We start from the raw sequence: 19,687 nt of genomic DNA, 5'->3' as shown, positions 1-19,687 counted from the left end.
TTGGGCTTCAGTACCCATTGTTAAAGCTGTCAGTGACTCATAGATGAGTTCAACATGCGTCAACAGAAAGTTTTAATCATTTGCTCAATAACACAAAATGTCGCCTGACAAGTAGTGAAGCAAGTTCTAAATCTCGTTTGAAATTATTTCTCCTGGACAAGTCCTTCTATTCCACTGACGAATTTCTACTTAAAAAAACTTGTTTTTGATTGTACAGGGTAGCGCAAGGGAACGGGAAATTTTGTACGTTACAGTTGGCAGCACAGTAGCGCCGGCAGATGTTCGAAACTTTGCACAATTGATGTGAACGCATTGCCATTTAGTAATCATGGAGAATTGGACTGGTCCGGAACGTGCAGTAGCTGTGAGAGCGTTTTACAAAAATGGTGATAGTGCGACTGCCGGGCAGAGAACATTTCGACAGCATTACCAGCTTGGACGTGTCCCATCTGCGCATGCGATTACAACGTGGGTGCGTAATTTTGAAGAAACAGGATCTGCCTTGAAAAAGAAACCTACAGGTAGCATTCCAACGGAACGTACCCCAGAGAACATTGCAGCTGCTAGAGCTGCAATCGAGAGAAGTCCTCGCCGCTCCGTTCGACAGCATGCATCTTCGCTAGGGATTAAGCGACGAAGCTTACAAAGAATACTGCACGAATTAGACTTCCATCCCTATAAGTTACAGATTGTGCAACACATACATGAACGAGAACCAGCGTCACATATGGAGTTTAGTAGCCCGATATTGGCTAAAATCAACGAGGACGCGAATTTCCTTGGTAACTTATGGATATCAGACGAAGCCCATTTCCACCTGAACGGATTCGTGAACAAACAGAATTTTCGTTATTGGGCACAGGACAATCCTTGTGAGTTTCACCAGCGACCACTACATAGCGCCAAGGTCACAATATGGTGTGCTGTATCATGTCGTGGTGTTACTGGCCCTTATTTTTTTGAACGTGAGGATGGTAGTGCAGTGACAGTAACATCCGCTCGATATGTTGAAATGCTTCAAACATTCTTTACACCGAGACTGCACGAGTTTAATCTTAACGTCGAAAACACGTGGTTTCAGCAGGACGGAGCCACGTCACACACTGCTCGACAATCGATGGCAGCAGTTCGTCAATTGTTTGGAAGACGCATTATTTCACGTAACGGTGACATTGCATGGCCTGCGAGATCCCCTGATCTTAGTGTGTACGACTTCTTCCTGTATGGATATCTTAAAGGCAAGGTGTACCGTACAGGTCCTGCAACAATCCATGAACTGAAGGAGAACATCGAAAACGAAATCACTGCCATTCCCCAAGATTTGCTACACCGAGCATTCCAGAGTTTTCATAACAGGCTGTTAGAGTGTGAACGCCGAATAGGAGCACATCTTTCCGATGTCATCTTCAAAAAGTAAAGAGACACTTTTGGAGATTTTGATTGTAAAGACATACTGAATAATGGCATACTGAACGATTCTTTTATCGAAATGATAATAAATTACTAGTTTTATGAATTTATTCATGAAAATGACGTTATTTCGAAATTTCCCGTTTCCCTGCGCCACCCTGTAGTTGCATGAGCAGGAATATAATGGTAATGCGTTCTTTAATGTCAACAGTAATCTTGTAAAGATATTCTGTAAAATAACTCGGTCCACATCATTTCGATAAAAGAATCGTTCAGATGATCTGTGGAACATGTAACTAACTAACGAACTAACTATCTATAAATTTAAGTGTTAGGAAGCCTTTTCTAAAGATAGCTGTCTTGAGGGTAGCCTTATACGGAAGAGAAATGCGGACGATAAACATTTCAGACAAGAAAATAAACGCTTTTGAAAAGACGTGTTGCAGAAAAATACTGTAGAGCAGAGGGGGAAAAAAAGTGATTTTACTTGAGAGAAAGATGGTGAGCGTCAGTTGATAGAACGCTTCTCGGGGGATCAAGAAGTGATGAATTTGGTAATGTACGGAAGCGTGGGGTTTAAAATTGTAAGAGTAAAACAGAGGACTGACTACGTTAAGCAGGTTCAAGTAGCTGTCGGTTGGAGTAATTATGCAGAGAGGAAAGGTTTACACTTGATAGACTAGCTTGGAGAGTTGCCTGAAACCAAACTTCGAGTCGACGACCGCAACAACAACAACAACAACGACGACGACGACGACGACGACGGCGGCGGCAGGTACGTACCTGGGACGCAGCCTTCGGCGGCGAGCACCAGGTTGACGCCGGTGCAGATGGTGCACTTCTGGCCCTGCACGCCGGGCTTGCACATGCACCTGCCCGTCATCTGCTCGCAGTCCTCTCGCACGGCTCCCAGGGGCGAACAGTCGCACGCTGGAACAGTCAGTCACCTCGTACTAGTCACATATGTCAACACACACTTTTACTTGATCTCTGACGTACCCTGTCCATGAAAGCAAAATTATTTGTTGCTTTATCAGCTTCCGCCAGGCAATGCGTGTCAAACATACCTGGTGTAACGTTTTGGCTTTTCCAGAATGAGATTTTCACTCTGCAGCGGAGTGTGCGCTGACATGAAACTTCCTGGCAGATTAAAACTGTGTGCCCGACCGAGACTCGAACTCGGGACCTTTGCCTTTCGCGGGCAAGTGCTCTACCAACTGAGCTACCGAAGCACGACTCACGGCCGGTACTCACAGCTTTACTTCTGCCAGTACCTCGTCTCCTACCTTCCAAACTTTACAGAAGCCTTCCTGCGAACCTTGCAGAACCAGCACTCCTGAAAGAAAGGATATTGCGGAGACATGGCTTAGCCACAGCCTGGGGGATGTTTCCAGAATGAGATTTTCACTCTGCAGCGGAGTGTGTGCTGATATGAAACTTCCTGGCAGGAGAGCTTCTGTAAAGTTTGGAAGGTAGGAGACGAGGTACTGGCAGATGTAAAGCTGTGAGTACCGGCCGTGAGTCGTGCTTCGGGAGCTCAGTTGGTAGAGCACTTGCCCGCGAAAGGCAAAGATCCCGAGTTCGAGTCTCGGTCGGGCACACAGTTTTAATCTGCCAGGAAGTTTCATATCAGCACACACTCCGCTGCAGAGTGAAAATCTCATTCTGGAAACATCCCCCAGGCTGTGGCTAAGCCATGTCTCCGCAATATCCATTCTTTCAGGAGTGCTGGTTCTGCAAGGTTCGCAGGAGACCGTCTGTAAAGTTTGGAAGGTAGGAGACGAGGTACTGGCAGAAGTAAAGCTGTGAGTACCGTCCGTGAGTCGTGCTTCGGTAGCTCAGTTGGTGGAGCACTTGCCCGCGAAAGGCAAAGGTCCCGAGTTCGAGTCTCGGTCGGGCACACAGTTTTAATCTGCCAGGAAGTTTCATGTCAGCGCACACTCCGCTGCAGAGTGAAAATCTCATTCTGGAAACATTCCCCAGGCTGTGGCTAAGCCATGTCTTCGCAATATCCTTTCTTTCAGGAGTGCTGGTTCTGCAAGGTTCGCAGGAGAGCTTCTGTAAAGTTTGGAAGGTAGGAGACGAGGTACTGGCAGAAATAAAGCTGTGAGTAGCAGCCGTTAGTCGTGCTTCGGTAGCTCAGTTGGTAGAGCACTTGCCCGCGAAAGGCAAAGGTCCCGAGTTCGAGTCTCGGTCGGGCACATAGTTTTAATCTGCCAGGAAGTTTCGTTTTGGCTTTTAGTGGCATAAGCTTTATTCACACATTTCACATCTCAGTTGAGCGAAGACAGTATGTGACACATAACGTGAAAAAGTGGAGTGAGGCAAAAAGGACAGATGATACTATCCACTTATAGCAATTATGGGACATTGCGCTACCTGAATCGACTTAAGATTTGGTTGGCTGCTATAGTAACCCATGGAGGGATTACACTCTGGCGTGCATGCCAAAACTCATATTTTTTCTTATTTATAATTATTAAAATAATTTTTACCCATTATGGATATGGAACATTGCGACTGTCATGGCTAAAGGTTTCCAGGAATTACTTCAACCAGTCGTCTTTTGTTTTATTTTTATTTTACATTTCTGGTTTCGAAGCGCCTAGCGATCTATCATCGGATGGCGCATATTTATGACATGTTTCCAACAATGTGGCGGTTGTAGCTGTGGGAAAATGTAAAAACGAAACATATAAGCACTGAATGTGGAAAGAATTATGTACTTTATGAGATCGATTTATATGCGTTACTAATGGTTTGTGCTCGGTGTGCGCATTGTTCTGGAAGACATAACATGTACTTCTCAGTGACGTTATTTTTGTAGCACTTCACAAACTCTGCCACACGTTCTAACTTCCATGTGCTTTACGAAATGTAGATAACCGAAAGAGCGCAACGAAATTTAATTTGAAAGTAACTGTGTTGAGGTGCAGAGTTCCTTTGCTCACCACTAGCATCACCCATTGGCGACAGTAATTATGTTTATATTTATATTATATTCATTATGGCAAAAATAAAATGTATTTACATTACAAACTGGAACTGTGCTATTTCAAAATCTATAAAACAACAATGATATTGCGTCAATAGTTTTAGTACTGAAATTGAATTTGAGATTCATCTTTTTGCTTTATAAACATTGGTCTGAGGCGTCCCGTCACGGTCCGTACGGATCCCCCCGTTGGAGGTTCGAGTCCTGCCCTCGGGCATGGGTGTGTGTTGTCCATAGCGTAAGTTAGTTTAAGTTAGATTAAGTAGTGTGTAAGCTTAGGGACCGATGACCTAAGCAGTTTGGTCCCATAAGATCTTACCATTAATTTTCAATTTTTTAAAATAAACATTGGTCATGACATATGAAATAAACATCAGAACTCTGCAAGTTATGTGGGCATTTCTGGGGGTCGAGGGCGGTATATGGTGTGTGTGTGGGGGGGGGTGGGGATGGGGGGGGGGGTAGGTGGGTGAGTGTGCACGTGCACTAGAAGAGAGAGAGAGAGAGAGAGAAAGTGAGAAAGTGATGATCGATGAGTAGGTGCACCACTGTGGAAGGGTGTGTATGTTCGTTTTAGTTTTTTGTCCTGGGTTGTTAAGTTTTTCAATTACAAACATTTTTTGACATTTCGATAAAATGAGTTAATATCTAAGTCAGTTCGTTCCTTTAAGATGGTGTGGGATGATTTATTGTTATGTCCAGCAGATCCATCTTTATTCCTTCGCCTACAGCGTGTGAATATGGAAATTTGTTTTGATTTCTGTAATTAAATGACTGTTTTGCGCTAGGTGGGCTAGAAAGCTTAATTTATGTAAATTTTTAAACAGAGTGCATCTGTGTGCTCCTTGTATAAAATTTCAAAGTTTCTTCCAGTTTGCCCTATGTAGTAGCAGGAGCAGCTGCACAGATTAATTTATATGTACCATGTTTATGAAAAGGTGGGATGGCTGTTTTAATGTTACGAACTATTTGGTTTTGCATTTTGTTATTTGCGTGGAAACTTATTTTTATGTTATTCTTTGACATTTTCTATCAGGGGAGATATGCTATCTGTTGATTTAAATATGAGTGGATTAAAATCCTATGTCAGTGTCACAAAATTTCTTTACTAATTACGTTTCAGCTCATTACCGTGCCATCTTCAGATCAATCTAAAATGTTGTTCAGAGTGCAACACTCACTACACATCGTCATATTTTTTAGATCTAAGTCGCCCTAGTTAAATAAAAAATCCTAAACTAAAAATCATAGCTGGTTATGTAAACAGAAACGTCAATCAGTACTCAAATGGTATTACAGTGCATATTTTGCCACACATGCACAAACGGTGGATAGTAATGATAGGTGCATCGCCAATCACTGAATGTAGACAAGTCATGTCTAACACTCATATCAGGAAAAGGGAAGTGTCTGTGTGACAGCGTTCTCCCCGCGTACATTTCGTAGTGGAATCAGGAAAGGGGTGGGGGGGGGGGAGGGAGGGAGGAGGAGGAGGATGGTGACAGTGGTACCCAAAGTGCCCATACGTTGGCTTGCGGACAATAAATGTAGATCCGTTAACGTATGCGGGTGTCCAAGACTACTGTTGTGGAGGTCAGTGAAGGCCTTTGGACCAGAAACGGCGCGCCCTGTGTGTGGGTACTTACCGATGCAGCCGTCGTGTCCCTCCGAGATCTTGGGCAGCCCCCAGTAGCCGTGCAGGCAGCGGTCGCACTTGTCGCCTCCCACGCCGGGTCTGCAGCTGCAGGCGCCCGTCTCGGCGTCACACACGTCCGACACCGAACCTGGCGACCACATGCACAGCACGTCATACTCGCTGCATAGCCGACACGTTGCCGAGAAAACGTTTAAGAGAGGAGGTTGATAGCGCAACTCACTGAGATCAACGACTTCAGAGTAGAATAGAGTAGAATAGCTTCACACATTTGTAAAAATAAAATTTTAACAAAATGTCAGTTTGGTTTCCAGAAGGGTTTTTCAACGGAAAATGCTTTATATACTTTTAATAATGAAATATTAAATGCTCTGAGTAACCGGAAGTCACCCATTGGGATTTTTTGTGATCTATCAAAGACTATCGATTGTGTAAATCATGGAATACTTCTAGTTAAGCTCAAGTACTGTGGTATGAATGGGACAGTGCTCAAATGGTTTAAATCATACCTAACTGGAGGAGTGCAGAGAGTTGAAATAAAGAGTTCACATAATATGCAAAAAACTGGTGATTTCTCAAACTGGGGAACAATCAAGAATGGTGTGCCGCAAGGTTCGGTCTTGGGTCCTCTGCTGTTCTTAATATATATTAATGACCTGCCATTCTATATTCACGAAGATGCAGAGCTGGTACTTTTTGCCGATGATACAAGTAGTATAGCTATCACACCCAACAGACAAGAATTAACTGGTGAAATTGTAAACGATGTTTTTCAGAAAATCATTAATTGGTTCTCTGCAAATGGGCTCTCATTAAACTTTGACAAAACACAGTATATACAGTTCCACACAGTAAATGGAATGACACCATTAATAAATATAGACTTCGATCAGAAATCGGTAGCTAAGGTAGAATATTCAAAATTTCTAGGTGTATGCATTGATGAGGGTTGAACTGGAAAAAACACACTGAGGATCTGCTGAAACGTTTGAGTTCAGCTAATTATGCTATTAGAGTCATTTCAAATTTTGGCAATATACATCTGAGTAAATTAGTTTACCACGCCTATTTTCATTCTCTGCTTTCGTATGGCATCATATTCTGGGGTAGCTCATCACTGAGTAAAAGAGTGTTCACTGTACAAAAGCGTGTAATCTGAATAATTGCTGGAGCCCATCCAGGATCATCCGGCAGACACTTATTTAAAGAGCTAGAGATCATCACTGTAGCCTCACAATAGATATACTCACTTATGAAATTTTTTATTAACAATCCGAACGAATTCAAAAGTAATAGCAGTGTACATGGATACAACACTAGGAGAATGGATGATCTTCACTACTCAAGGTTAAATCTAACTTTGGCTCAGAAGGGGGTAAATTATATTGCCACAAAAGTCTTTGGTCACTTACCTAATAGCATCAAAAGTCTGATAGATACTCATATAGCATTTAAAAACAAATTTAAAAAAAATTCTGAATGGCAACTCCTTCTACTCATTAGATGAATTTTTGGATACAGTAAGTGGGTAATTTCCCCAACCCCCACAAAAGAAAAATTAAAAATATTAAGTGTCATGTAATATTTTGTGTAATGTAATATCTTGTATATACACCTTTTATTAACCTGACACGTTCCACATCATTATGAAGTGTCGTATTCATGACCTATGGAACAAGTACTAATCTAATCTAATCTAATATAATCTAATCAGAGTCGCACAGACTGTGTAATGACAGCATCGTTATCCTTCGAAACAAAAGACAGTTCCTTCTCCTTATACGAGATGTGCAAAATAAAACCAGCCCGGAAAATACGCTGACGGCAAAAAAATCGAACATCAAAAATAATTTAGAGTAATGAAATTTCGGGAATACATTTGTCCATGTAACATATTCAAGCGATTATCATTGCAAGATCAGAGGTTAATGTAAGTGCGACATAAGCCATTGCAAACGTGAAATGCTGGCACGTTAATAACAGGTGTCACTGCCAGAATGTTGAATGGAAGCATTCAACCGCGCATGCATCGTGTTGTACAGGTGCCAGATATCAGTTTGCGGGACTGAGTTCCTTGCCTGTTGCACGTGGTCGGTCAGTACGGGGACTGTTGGTTAATGCTGTTTGTGAATGACGCTGGAGTTGGCGTTCGATGATATCCTATATGTGCTCGGCTGGAGCAGTCCAAGGCAACATGTCAACATTCTGTAGAGCATGTTGGGTTACAACAGCGGTATGTGGACGAGCTTTATCCTGTTGGAAAACAGCCCTTAGAATACTGTTCATGAATGGCAGCACAACAGGTCGAATCACAAGACTGACATACAGTTTTGTGGTCAGGGTGAGGGGGACAACAAGAGAGTTCCTCTGCTGTCATACGAAGACACACCCAAGAGCATAACCCAAGCAGCAGGTACAGTGTGACAAGGCCACAGACAGGTTGGGTGCAAGTCCTCAACTGGCCTCCTCCTAACTATCACTTGCACCACTGGCACCGAGGCAGAATCAACTTTTATTACAAAACAGACCTCTACCCAACCATACAATGAGTTCTTGCTCAACACCATCTGACGTCGCAAATGATGGTGGTTTGTGCTCAGTGGAATGCATGCTGCAGAGCGTCTGGCTCGGAGCTGTCCTTGAAGTAACCGATTTGCAACAGTTCGCTGTGTCACTGTTGCTCAAATTGTTGCTGCAGATGCAGTACGATGCGCCAGAGCCGTACGGCGAACACTATGGTCTTCTCTCTCGGTAGTGCTACGTGACCGTCCGGAATCGGTGTTCTGCGACCGTAAATTCTCGTGATCAACGCTGTCAGCAATCATGTCCAGTAGTTACGTTCCTGCCAAGTCTTTGTGAAGGAACGTATAGCTTCTCGTAGCCCTGTTACACGACCTCGTTCAAACTCAGTGAGGTGCTGATAATGGCCTCTTTGTCGCTTAAAGGCATTCTTGACTAACATCAACACACCACGTCCCATCTCAAAGGTAGCTAACGCTCACAACCGTTCCTGATTTGCATCCCCATAGGTCCCAGCGGAGGTTCGAGTCCTCCCTTGGGCATGGGTGTATGTGTTTGTCCTTAGGATAATTTAGGTTAAGTAGTGTGTAAGCTTAGGGACTTAGCAGTTAAGTCCCGTAAGATTTCACATACATTTGAACATTTGCATCCCCATAGTGGAGCTACCAGCGCAACCCTTATGCGACTGGCGCCAAATTTGAATAGATATCATCTTTCAGATGTAGAAACGCGGCTAACAACTTTCGTTCACGTCGCCCAACTCTTTCTTGGCGTTGCGATTTTTTTCCCTGTCGGTGTATTTAGCGCACCTTAAGGTAGGCAACCCGATGTTCATCATCTAACGCAATTGCGGATGAAATAAGTTGGGTTGTCGGTCTTAAAGTGTAAGAAACATCTGCTCCTGGTGCGAAAAATGTAAGTTGGGTTGGGAATCTTAAGGCACATAAAATATTTTCCGAGCCAGTTTTATACTGGCCATCCTTGTTCAACTTTAGTGTGTCTTCTATCAGACAAGATTTCGCTTAGAAAAATAAAAGTGCCTCTGTAGCATGCAATTAGTGTTCCACAGCAAACAGTTATTAATGAGTAACATGAAGGTAGTACTCGTCCTATTCCAAAAACAAACAATATGATCACTACGGACAGCCGGCCGCGGTGGTCGAGCGGTTCTAGGCGCTTCAGTCCGGAACCATGCGGCTGCTGCGGTTTTAGGTTCGAATCCAGCCTCAGGCATGGATGTGTGTGATGTCCTTAGGTTAGTCAGGTTTAAGTAGTTCTAAGTCTAGGGGCTGATGACCTCAGATGTTAAGTCCCATAGTGTTCAGAGCCATTCGATCCATCACTACGGACAAGTTCCACTATTCTCGAAATGAATAACTGTTTCAAGCTAGCTGAAAACTGACACACAATAATATCAATCTGAATATCTCAGGGAACTAAATAGCCAAGCATAAGCGCCGTCAGGCAAACGATATGACGTTGCATGAGTTCGTTGTATGTAGAGAGCATTCTATACCAAGGTCGTCAGCGCCATTACTAAAGTGAGATGGTAAAATTTGAAACAAAAGTCAGATACACTCTTCTCGATTTTCACTCACTTCAGCTCATTGATTCGGACAGATGCACAAAATACGAAAGACTCACTTCAGGTAGTCATTGTGCAGATTCCATCGTTAAAGTACACAGATTGTAACACAATAGATAAAATAATATGATAGAGAACTGTGACTGGTGGTTAGCGTGGAAAAGGTACAATTAGCCAGACACCCTGAAAACACATAAAAATCGTCTATGTGACAAGGACAGATCAGCTTTTACCGTGTTGCAGCCTTCATGTTCTGATATGAAACATTATGTAAATCATGGTGTGCAGATATCAGTGCTGTACAAGCACTGGTCACTGGTAGGTCCTCTAACCAGAAGAGGAATCCATGTGTCAGAGGAAGGTGCCTATCCGGACGCGCGTTAAAAGTATTTCATTCCGCCTCAGCAAGCGGAAAGAGGAATCTTCACAGCCCCATTTTTTATTTCACTGACGGCAGTTTCTCTATCTTAGCCACTCTGCCTCACATAGACTAATGGTACATTGTTGCAACAACGAAATAACTGAATGTGTGGGAGAGCACATTGTGAAATTACATTTACCATGCAGGCATCCTTAGCTACTTCACAATATGCAATGGAATCTACTATTGTCGCTGATAGCACACGTTGTTGACATACCTACCTTCCCTCCGAGCAAATGGACTCGCGCGTCCCACATCATCAACGTGCGCACAATCCAGGGAAAAACAGTCACTTGTAAGCGAGCGGTGTAACGTAACGGTGTTACTATGTTTTCGAAACAGGAACAACGGAATTGGATCAAGATTGTAAGTGCCAGAGGTCGTACAGTACGACAGTGTCATCAAGGTCTTCAAGAGGCGTGCATGTTGGGTAAAAGCCTTCAACGAAGGTCGGCAAACTGTGGCAGACTGCATCGGGCAGGTCTTCCTAGCGTCTCTGAAGAAGAAGTGCATGCTCTTGCCGCGTTAGTGGACAGTGATCGACGCCATACGATTCGTAAGCTCGCCCACGAAACCAGATTAGCGCATACGACTGTGTTTCGCATCCTGAAGGAACGCCTGGGCATGCGAAAAATTGCATCACGATGGGTTCCGCATGACTTGGAGGAAACGCAGAAATGGATCGTTACGACGCTGCTCAGACGCACTTGGAGCGCTATGGGCTTTCTTACGTCGTAACACTGGATGAGACGTGGGGCACATTGTATGAGCCCAAACTGAAACGCCAATCCAACGAATGGCGCCGTTATGGGTCGTAAGTGCGTCAGAGCCCCAGTATGGTGAAAGTTGTGGTGATTCTCGTGTATGACTGTGATGGTGTTGTCCTAACGCATTATATTCCTCCACGGCAGACCGTCAATTCACAGTATTACTGTTCGTTTTTGGAGCATCACCTGTGACCAGCTTTGCGAAAGGAGCGGCAGCACTTTCTGCGCAATTCACCCATCATTTTGCACGACAATGCGCGGGCGCATACAGCGCAAGCTGTGGCTGCTCTGTTCGGTCGATGGGACTGGGAAGTACTGTACCATCCACCATACTCCCTGGACTTAAGTCCTTGTGACTTTGATTTGATTCCAAAGATGAAGGAATCACTTCATGGCATTCGCTTCAGAACTGTTCCAGAGATTCTACATGCAGTAGGCCGCTCCATTCGCACCATCAACAGAACAGGCTCTGCTAACGATATATTACGCCTTCCACATTGCTGGCAACGGGTTCTACACAACGCTGGTGACTACTTTGAAGGACAATAACACGTGCAAACATGTAACTCTTTTGTATCGGTTGTGAATAAATAGTTGCCACTAGTTAAGTTCCAACCTTCGTATATAAATATAAGTAAGTTACGCTTCATATATTTTGCACTAATTTTAAACTGCAAGCGACAAAACAAAACATTCAGCGCACACACTGTTTATCTAAACACTGTGCAAAAGTGAACTGATTACAGATTCGAGACCAATACCAGAGACGTCGCTGCGGACGTTACATTTAAAATTATGACGTACACTTTCTTGTGGAACTGACTGGAAATGTCAGTGATAGTATAAATAGCCAAGAGTTAAAACTGAAAAAAATTTTTCTGATTGCAAGGCGCAACCCACTGAAGCGCCAAAAAGATTGGTACTGGCATGCGTATTCAAATACAGAGATATATAAGGAGGCAGAATATGGCGCTCCTGTAGGCAACGCCTATATAAGACGACAAGTGTCTGGCGCAGTTGTTAGATCGGCTACTGCTGCTACAATGGCAGGTTATCAACATTTAAATGAGTTTCAAGGTGATGTTATAGTCAGCGCACGAGCGAGGTAGCGATGTAGTGGGGATTTTCCCGTACGACCATTTCACGAGTGTACCGTGAATATGAGGAATCCGGTAAAACATCAAATCTCCAACATCGATGCGGCCGGAAAAATATCCTGCAAGAACAACACCAACGACGACGGAAGAGAATCGTTCAACGTGATAGAAGTGCAACCCTTCCGAAAATTGATGCAGATTTGGATGGTGGGCCCTCAATAAACGTCAGCGTGTGAACAATTCAACGAAACATCATCGATATGGGGTTTCGGAGCCGAAGGCCCACTCGTGTACCCTTGATGAATGCACGACACGAAGCTTTACGCCTCGCCGGGGGCAGTCAACATCGACATTGGACTGTTGATGACTGGATTCACTTTGCCTGGTCGGATGAGTCTCGTTTCAAATTGTATCGAGCGGATGGACGTGTACGGGTATGGAGGCAGCCTCATAAATCCATGGATCCTGCATGTCAGCAGAAGACTATTCAAGCTAGTGGAGGCTCTATGATGGTGTGAGGCGTGTGCAGTTGAAGTGATATATGGGACTCCTAATACGTGTAGATACGACTCTGACAGGTGACACATATGTAAGCACCCTGTCTGATCGCCTGCATCCATTCATGTCCATTGTGCGTTCCGACGGAGTTGGGAATTTCCAGCAGGACCTTGCGCTGTACCCCACACGTCCAGAATTGCTACAGAAGTCTCCAGGAACACTTTTCTGATTTTAAACGCTTCCGTTGGCCACCAAACTACCCAGACACGAGCATTATTGAGCATATCTGAGATGCCTTGCAACGTGCTGTTCAGAAGAGATCTCCACCCCGTCGTAGTCATAGTGTCAGTTCTCTCCTGCACTACTTCAGACATTATTCGAGTCTATGCCACGTCGTTTTGCAGCAGTTCTGCTTGCTCGCAGGGACCCTACACGATATTAGGCACGTGTACCAGTTTCTTTGGCTCTTCAGTGTACAATACCGAGGCGACGATTTTATGAGACGGATGGATGTAGGTGACATCAGGGAACAGATAGGATCAATGTGGAAACAAAAAACTGAAAAGCCGGCCGAAGTGGCCGTGCGGTTCTAGGCACTGCAGTCTGGAACCGCGAGACCGCTACGGTCGCAGGTTCGAATCCTGCCTCGGGCATGGATGTGTGTGATGTTCTTAGGTTAGTTAGGTTTAACTAGTTCTAAGTTCTAGGGGACTAATGACCTCAGAAGTTGAGTCCCATAGTGCTCAGAGCCATTTGAACCATAAAACTGAAAAACATAATGTCTCGAGAATTGTGTAGGAAGCTAGCAATGTATCTCAGAAGAGTGAAAGCTTCATACACATGAGACACGTCTGAAATTTAAGGTGCTATAGAAGTGCTGTTTCAATAAATAAAACGTAACATAGTGTTCAAGGTGGTCTAGCACTGAAGCAACGGATCATATGTCCTGTTTTCATAGAAGAAACGCTAGATTGTCGATAGTATCTCGACTTGCTAACAGACCATTAACACACATCAGAAGATGTTTCACTGCAGACTATTAGGAACGTATGATATCAGCATGATGGTTGTCTTGCGTTTAGTCCACGACGTACTGTATCTCGTCTATCCAGTTGTTTTCAAATCATTAGATTGGACGCAGCGCATCTGTAAATTAACCGGCTCGTTCGCCAGATTTGACCATCTTAGATTTTTTCCTCTGAGGAGAGCTAAAAGACATGCATTCAAGGACAGGTCCACCATACCAGATGATATGGAACAGTGTATTACTTTCGCCAGCACTGAAATTCCTGCTGAAATACTAAAAGTCTGGTATCAGTCTTGCCATGACAAAGTGTTAGCTTTTACTGAAGCTAGCAATAGGCATTTTCAGCACTACCTTCCAAAGCTAATTCTCTTGCTCCTTCAAAATCCAAAACATATGTTTATTAACTTTTTCCGTAAGCGTTTGATAAACATGAAGTAGACAATTACCAGTATTTAAAATTTTCGAACTGCAGTTTCTCGTGGATTGTTTTCACTAGAATTCCGAAAAAAAAGATTGAAAGTTAACCTTATTGCAATTTATTAATGGCGATGGACAGCATACCTTTAAAATCACGTTTTACAATAAGTACTGATTCTAGTGATGGTTAAAATCTGCATGTGGGCTGCAATTGTGGGGATCTGGTTAAATTTCATTTCTGTGAAAACAGCAAATTTTAAGTAAGTTTACGTAAAAAAATTCAGCTAAGCTGTTAATCTCAAATATTTCGTGAATGCTTTAAGACATCGTAATTCTGTGTTAACCCAACCCAGTTGGGAAAAAGTAGTCAGGAAATGACGTATAGTCTTTTTTAATAGCTATGATAATTATAGAGAGATCAATATCAAATTCGCTTTGTCGAATAGAACTATAGCAATATCTGCTGCCAGTATAGTTGTTCTAAAAAAGGTAAATTTAACTGCCTTTCACTCTTTAAAATACGGTTAGTATTTGTGGACAAATTTCTAAGTTTAGAACGCAAGATGTAGCCGTTTCGAACATGAAACCGATTTCTGTCTTGTGCGGAAGTTCGTGATATTTTACGGAAGTGGTGCTTCAGACTCACAGGACGCTGCAGTTTGACGCAGCTGACTTAATCTGCTTACAAAAGCTTACTAATGAAGAGAAGTTTAATTTAAAATTGATATAATCACATTTGGCTACTGTACGGGGCGTGGAATCTCAGGATGATTGACCAGTCAGCTAAGATTTAAGGTTTTCTTTTGTTTCTGTAAGAGCCTTTAAAGAAAGGTGCTCATCGAAAATTGAATTGATTTGTAAGACAGGTAAAAAAATGTTAAACAATAACGTCGTGTTAGCACTTCAACGGTAAGATACACATTTACATTGCAAAATTACGTCAGCAAAAGCAAAAGAACGTGTTCATAAACACTTGCTTAAAATTCCATTTATGTCAAGTCTGTGAATGTTTGTTTCTCATACCACTTGAAACATCATACCTACGTGCAGTAATCGCTCCTGGATATCTAATGATGGGTAAATTCCGAAACGCGTCTTATGAGCAATAAGGTCATTCTTGCCTGATGTTTGACTCTCTCTTATCATTGCGATCCAGTCAGCCTGAATGTAGAACTACTAATTGTTTTAATTTCAAGAGCGCCGTCTGTTAACAAATGTCAAAAGAACTATTTTTTCCTGTGATAAATAACCAATTTTTGGATTTTTTTCTCTTCTTGTACTGCGAAATCTTGCTTCTGGCCAACATTCATTATTTTAGGTCAGTGGGAAGTACTCTACAGTTAGGGTGTATCAAAAAATGTGACGTAAAACACCGTACCTTTCGAGTGCGTTGCTTCAATTTTTTACACCATCAAGAGACTATGGACCTTAGTATGTGAGATAAATTTCAATTTGATACGTCTACCCGTTCCTAAGAAAAAGGGTTCTTAACAGACGGACGATAAGATCGAGAGTAAGATAATAAATAATCATAAATTTTTTGTGTGATGTAATTGCAAATTTACTGTTTTAGGATGTTTCGTTTGTTGTACTGTGAAACCTTCCTTTTCGCCAAATTTCACGATTCTAGGCCAGCGGGAAGTACCCTCTAAGTTTTGATTGTGTTTGCAAGTGTTAAAAAATATGACATAAGTGGCTTATCTTTTGATTGCATTGTCTTAGAAGCTTCAATCTTTTACATCACCAAGCGACGAATGACCTCAGTATGTGATTAACTTTCAACGTGATACGCCTCCCCCTTCCGGACAGACGGACGACGAAGCGATCATATAGGGCTTCCGCTTTACCGATTGAGCCACGGAACGCTAAAAACGAAACCCTAAGTGAAATGGCATAGCTTAAGAAGTCAAATTTCTTCGCCTATTTCAGTTCAGTAGTATTAAAATAAAAAAATACATAACATTAAGTTTACGTATGATTATAGGTACCAGCAGTATCTTTTTACTTCTTAAAATAGCACACTATCATTTTTATTATAAAATTGCCACAGTTGCTCATTTTTTAAATATATTCCATCAGCCAACTTCAGTGACGTGACAGCAAGGCGTGCAGAAAACATAAGTGACTGACAACACCATGATCGACATATCTATAGTCAAATCTAAAGAAGCTTTGTTTTGACTGCAACCCTGTTTTCTGCAGTGTTGATGTATTTGTGATTGTGACAACGTATTTCAAAATACTTTAGAAGCTTGTGAACAACAAAAGAGCCATAGGAATAGAGATATCTCAGAACATCACAAAAAGACTCCCACACCATAAGAACAAAGTGAGTGATTATTTTAAAAAAATTTCATGTGAACAGCAGACCATCATACTGAGAGACATAGCCTCTTAGTAGGTTATCCTGTTCTTTCTCGACAGGATGATCACAGCACATACCAAGACTATACAAATAAACTTTGATATAAACTCCTGGAAATGGAAAAAAGAACACATTGACACCGGTGTGTCAGACCCACCATACTTGCTCCGGACACTGCGAGAGGGCTGTACAAGCAATGATCACACGCACGGCACAGCGGACACACCAGGAACCGCGGTGTTGGCCGTCGAATGGCGCTAGCTGCGCAGCGTTTGTGCACCGCCGCCGTCAGTGTCAGCCAGTTTGCCGTGGCATACGGAGCTCCATCGCAGTCTTTAACACTGGTAGCATGCCGCGACAGCGTGGACGTGAACCGTATGTGCAGTAGACGGACTTTGAGCGAGGGCGTATAGTGGGCATGCGGGAGGCCGGGTGGACGTACCGCCGAATTGCTCAACACGTGGGGCGTGAGGTCTCCACAGTACATCGATGTTGTCGCCAGTGGTCGGCGGAAGGTGCACGTGCCCGTCGACCTGGGACCGGACCGCAGCGACGCACGGATGCACGCCAAGACCGTAGGATCCTACGCAGTGCCGTAGGGGACCGCACCGCCACTTCCCAGCAAATTAGGGACACTGTTGCTCCTGGGGTATCGGCGTGGACCATTCGCAACCGTCTCCATGAAGCTGGGCTACGGTCCCGCACACCGTTAGGCCGTCTTCCGCCACGCCCCAACATCGTGCAGCCCGCCTCCAGTGGTGTCGCGACAGGCGTGAATGGAGGGACGAATGGAGACGTGTCGTCTTCAGCGGTGAGAGTCGCTTCTGCCTTGGTGCCAATGATGGTCGTATGCGTGTTTGGCGCCGTGCAGGTGAGCGCCACAATCAGGACTGCATACGACCGAGGCACACAGGGCCAACACCCGGCATCATGGTGTGGGGAGCGATCTCCTACACTGGCCGTACACCACTGGTGATCGTCGAGGGGACACTGAATAGTGCACGGTACATCCAAACCGTCATCGAACCCATCGTTCTACCATTCCTAGACCGGCAAGGGAACTTGCTGTTCCAACAGGACAATGCACGTCCGCATGTATCCCGTGCCACCCAACGTGCTCTAGAAGGTGTAAGTCAACTACCCTGGCCAGCAAGATCTCCGGATCTGTCCCCCATTGAGCATGTTTGGGACTGGATGAAGCGTCGTCTCACGCGGTCTGCACGTCCAGCACGAACGCTGGTCCAACTGAGGCGCCAGGTGGAAATGGCATGGCAAGCCGTTCCACAGGACTACATCCAGCATCTCTAAGATCGTCTCCATGGGAGAATAGCAGCCTGCATTGCTGCGAAAGGTGCATATACACTGTACTAGTGCCGACATTGTGCATGCTCTGTTGCCTGTGTGTATGTGCCTGTGGTTCTGTCAGTGTGATCATGTGATGTATCTGACCCCAGGAATGTGTCAATAAAGTTTCCCCTTCCTGGGACAATGAATTCACGGTGTTCTTATTTCAATTTCCAGGAGTGTATATGTGCACTTGTGTGAAATGTGTTTTTTACCGACACTGCAGCCTGATGATGTCTAACCTCGAATCATTTTTAGAATAAAATAATTCAAGCAGATAGAAATCTGACAAGGACAGTACCTGTACTTATGGCATGTATCGGTTAGAAAAATGAACCGATGATGACTGATATCAGTCGAAATCGATTTGCAACAAAATAAATAAATTATGTTTCCGCTACTGGTTGCTACGTGCTTTATAATTTTATATTCTACGGTCGCTGCACAGAAAGGGAACCTTATGGAGCCCAACATTCAAATGCACAAATGCCATCACTCGATTTTCCAGGGACTTCGTTCAATGGCAGAGGAGTCAAAATAAGCGACCACGTCTCGCGACTTATCCGTAGGTACTCGAGCGTTTCTGAAAAAAAATGAAGGTCAAAGTTTTCGAGATATTTTTAGGTACTTTATGTGCCTTTTGCCCGCCCGGTTAGCCGTGCCGTCTAACGCACTGCTTTCCGGGAGGGTAGGCGCGCCGGTTCCCGGAACGAATCTACCCGGCGTGTGTAGAGGTCCGGTGTGCCGGCCAGCCTGTGGATGGTTTTTTGGCGGTTTTCCATCTGCTTTGGCGAATGCGGGGGGTTCCCCTTATTCCACCTCAGTTACACTATGTCGGCGATTGCTGCGCAAACACTTTCTCTATGTAAGCATACACTATCATTACTCTACCACACAAACATAGGGGTTACATTCGTCTGGTGTGAGACGTTCCTGGGGAGAGGGGTGGGGGGAGGGGGGGAGGTGGGGGTGTCCACTGGGGACCGAACCGCACAATGGTTCGGTGTGGGGTGTCGGAGGGGTGAGTGGACTGCTGTGGCCTGTTGTGGGGTTGTGTACCACTGAGGTTACAGCGGGGACGAAGCCTCTCCGTCATTTATATGTCTCCAGTTCCATACAATACAATGTGCTTTTTACCATGCGATATCGGCAGATAAAATGGTGGCACAGTGTTTAGTGTTCCAGCTTCTTAATTTTGGGTCCTGTGTTAGAAACTGGATTATTGTTTTGATTTATTTTATTTTTCAATATTTTCATTTATCTACCCATGTCCATAGAAGGTAACCACACGAATGTTTCTTATCAAAATAGGAAATACGAGGGCATTATATTAGCTATAAATTTACAACTGGATTTCACAATAAGTATCACACGTTTATTATGTAATTTATATGTGTATGGTACGGTGAGGGGTCCCAATCTTTTTATATTCTCGTATTCTGATATTTGATTCTCATATCAATTCTTATATTATATTCATACACTGATAAGCCAGAACAATATGACCACTGCCCACCGCGACGTTGGTGGCGCTTGGTGGCGTTGCGGGCAGGTGACCCGGTAACGAATGTACGTAAACGGAGCAGA

General features: G+C 43.8%; 1 protein-coding gene across 1 annotated transcript in view; it reads right to left on the bottom strand.

Annotated features, from left to right (window-relative positions):
• The window catches only part of LOC124775274 (agrin-like), a 369,325-nt gene that overhangs the window by 165,129 nt on the left and 184,509 nt on the right, over positions 1-19,687 (bottom strand). Inside the window, exons 10-11 of the mRNA XM_047250112.1 lie at positions 6,052-6,189; positions 2,194-2,340 (exon numbers count right to left, since the gene is read on the bottom strand). Of these exons, the coding sequence (XP_047106068.1) occupies positions 2,194-2,340; positions 6,052-6,189 (285 nt within the window). The remainder of the gene's footprint in view (positions 1-2,193; positions 2,341-6,051; positions 6,190-19,687) is intronic.

This window comes from Schistocerca piceifrons, chromosome 2 (assembly GCF_021461385.2).
Source record: "Schistocerca piceifrons isolate TAMUIC-IGC-003096 chromosome 2, iqSchPice1.1, whole genome shotgun sequence".
NCBI classification, from domain to species: domain Eukaryota; kingdom Metazoa; phylum Arthropoda; class Insecta; order Orthoptera; family Acrididae; genus Schistocerca; species Schistocerca piceifrons.
This window is presented reverse-complemented; position numbering and strand designations above follow the sequence as displayed.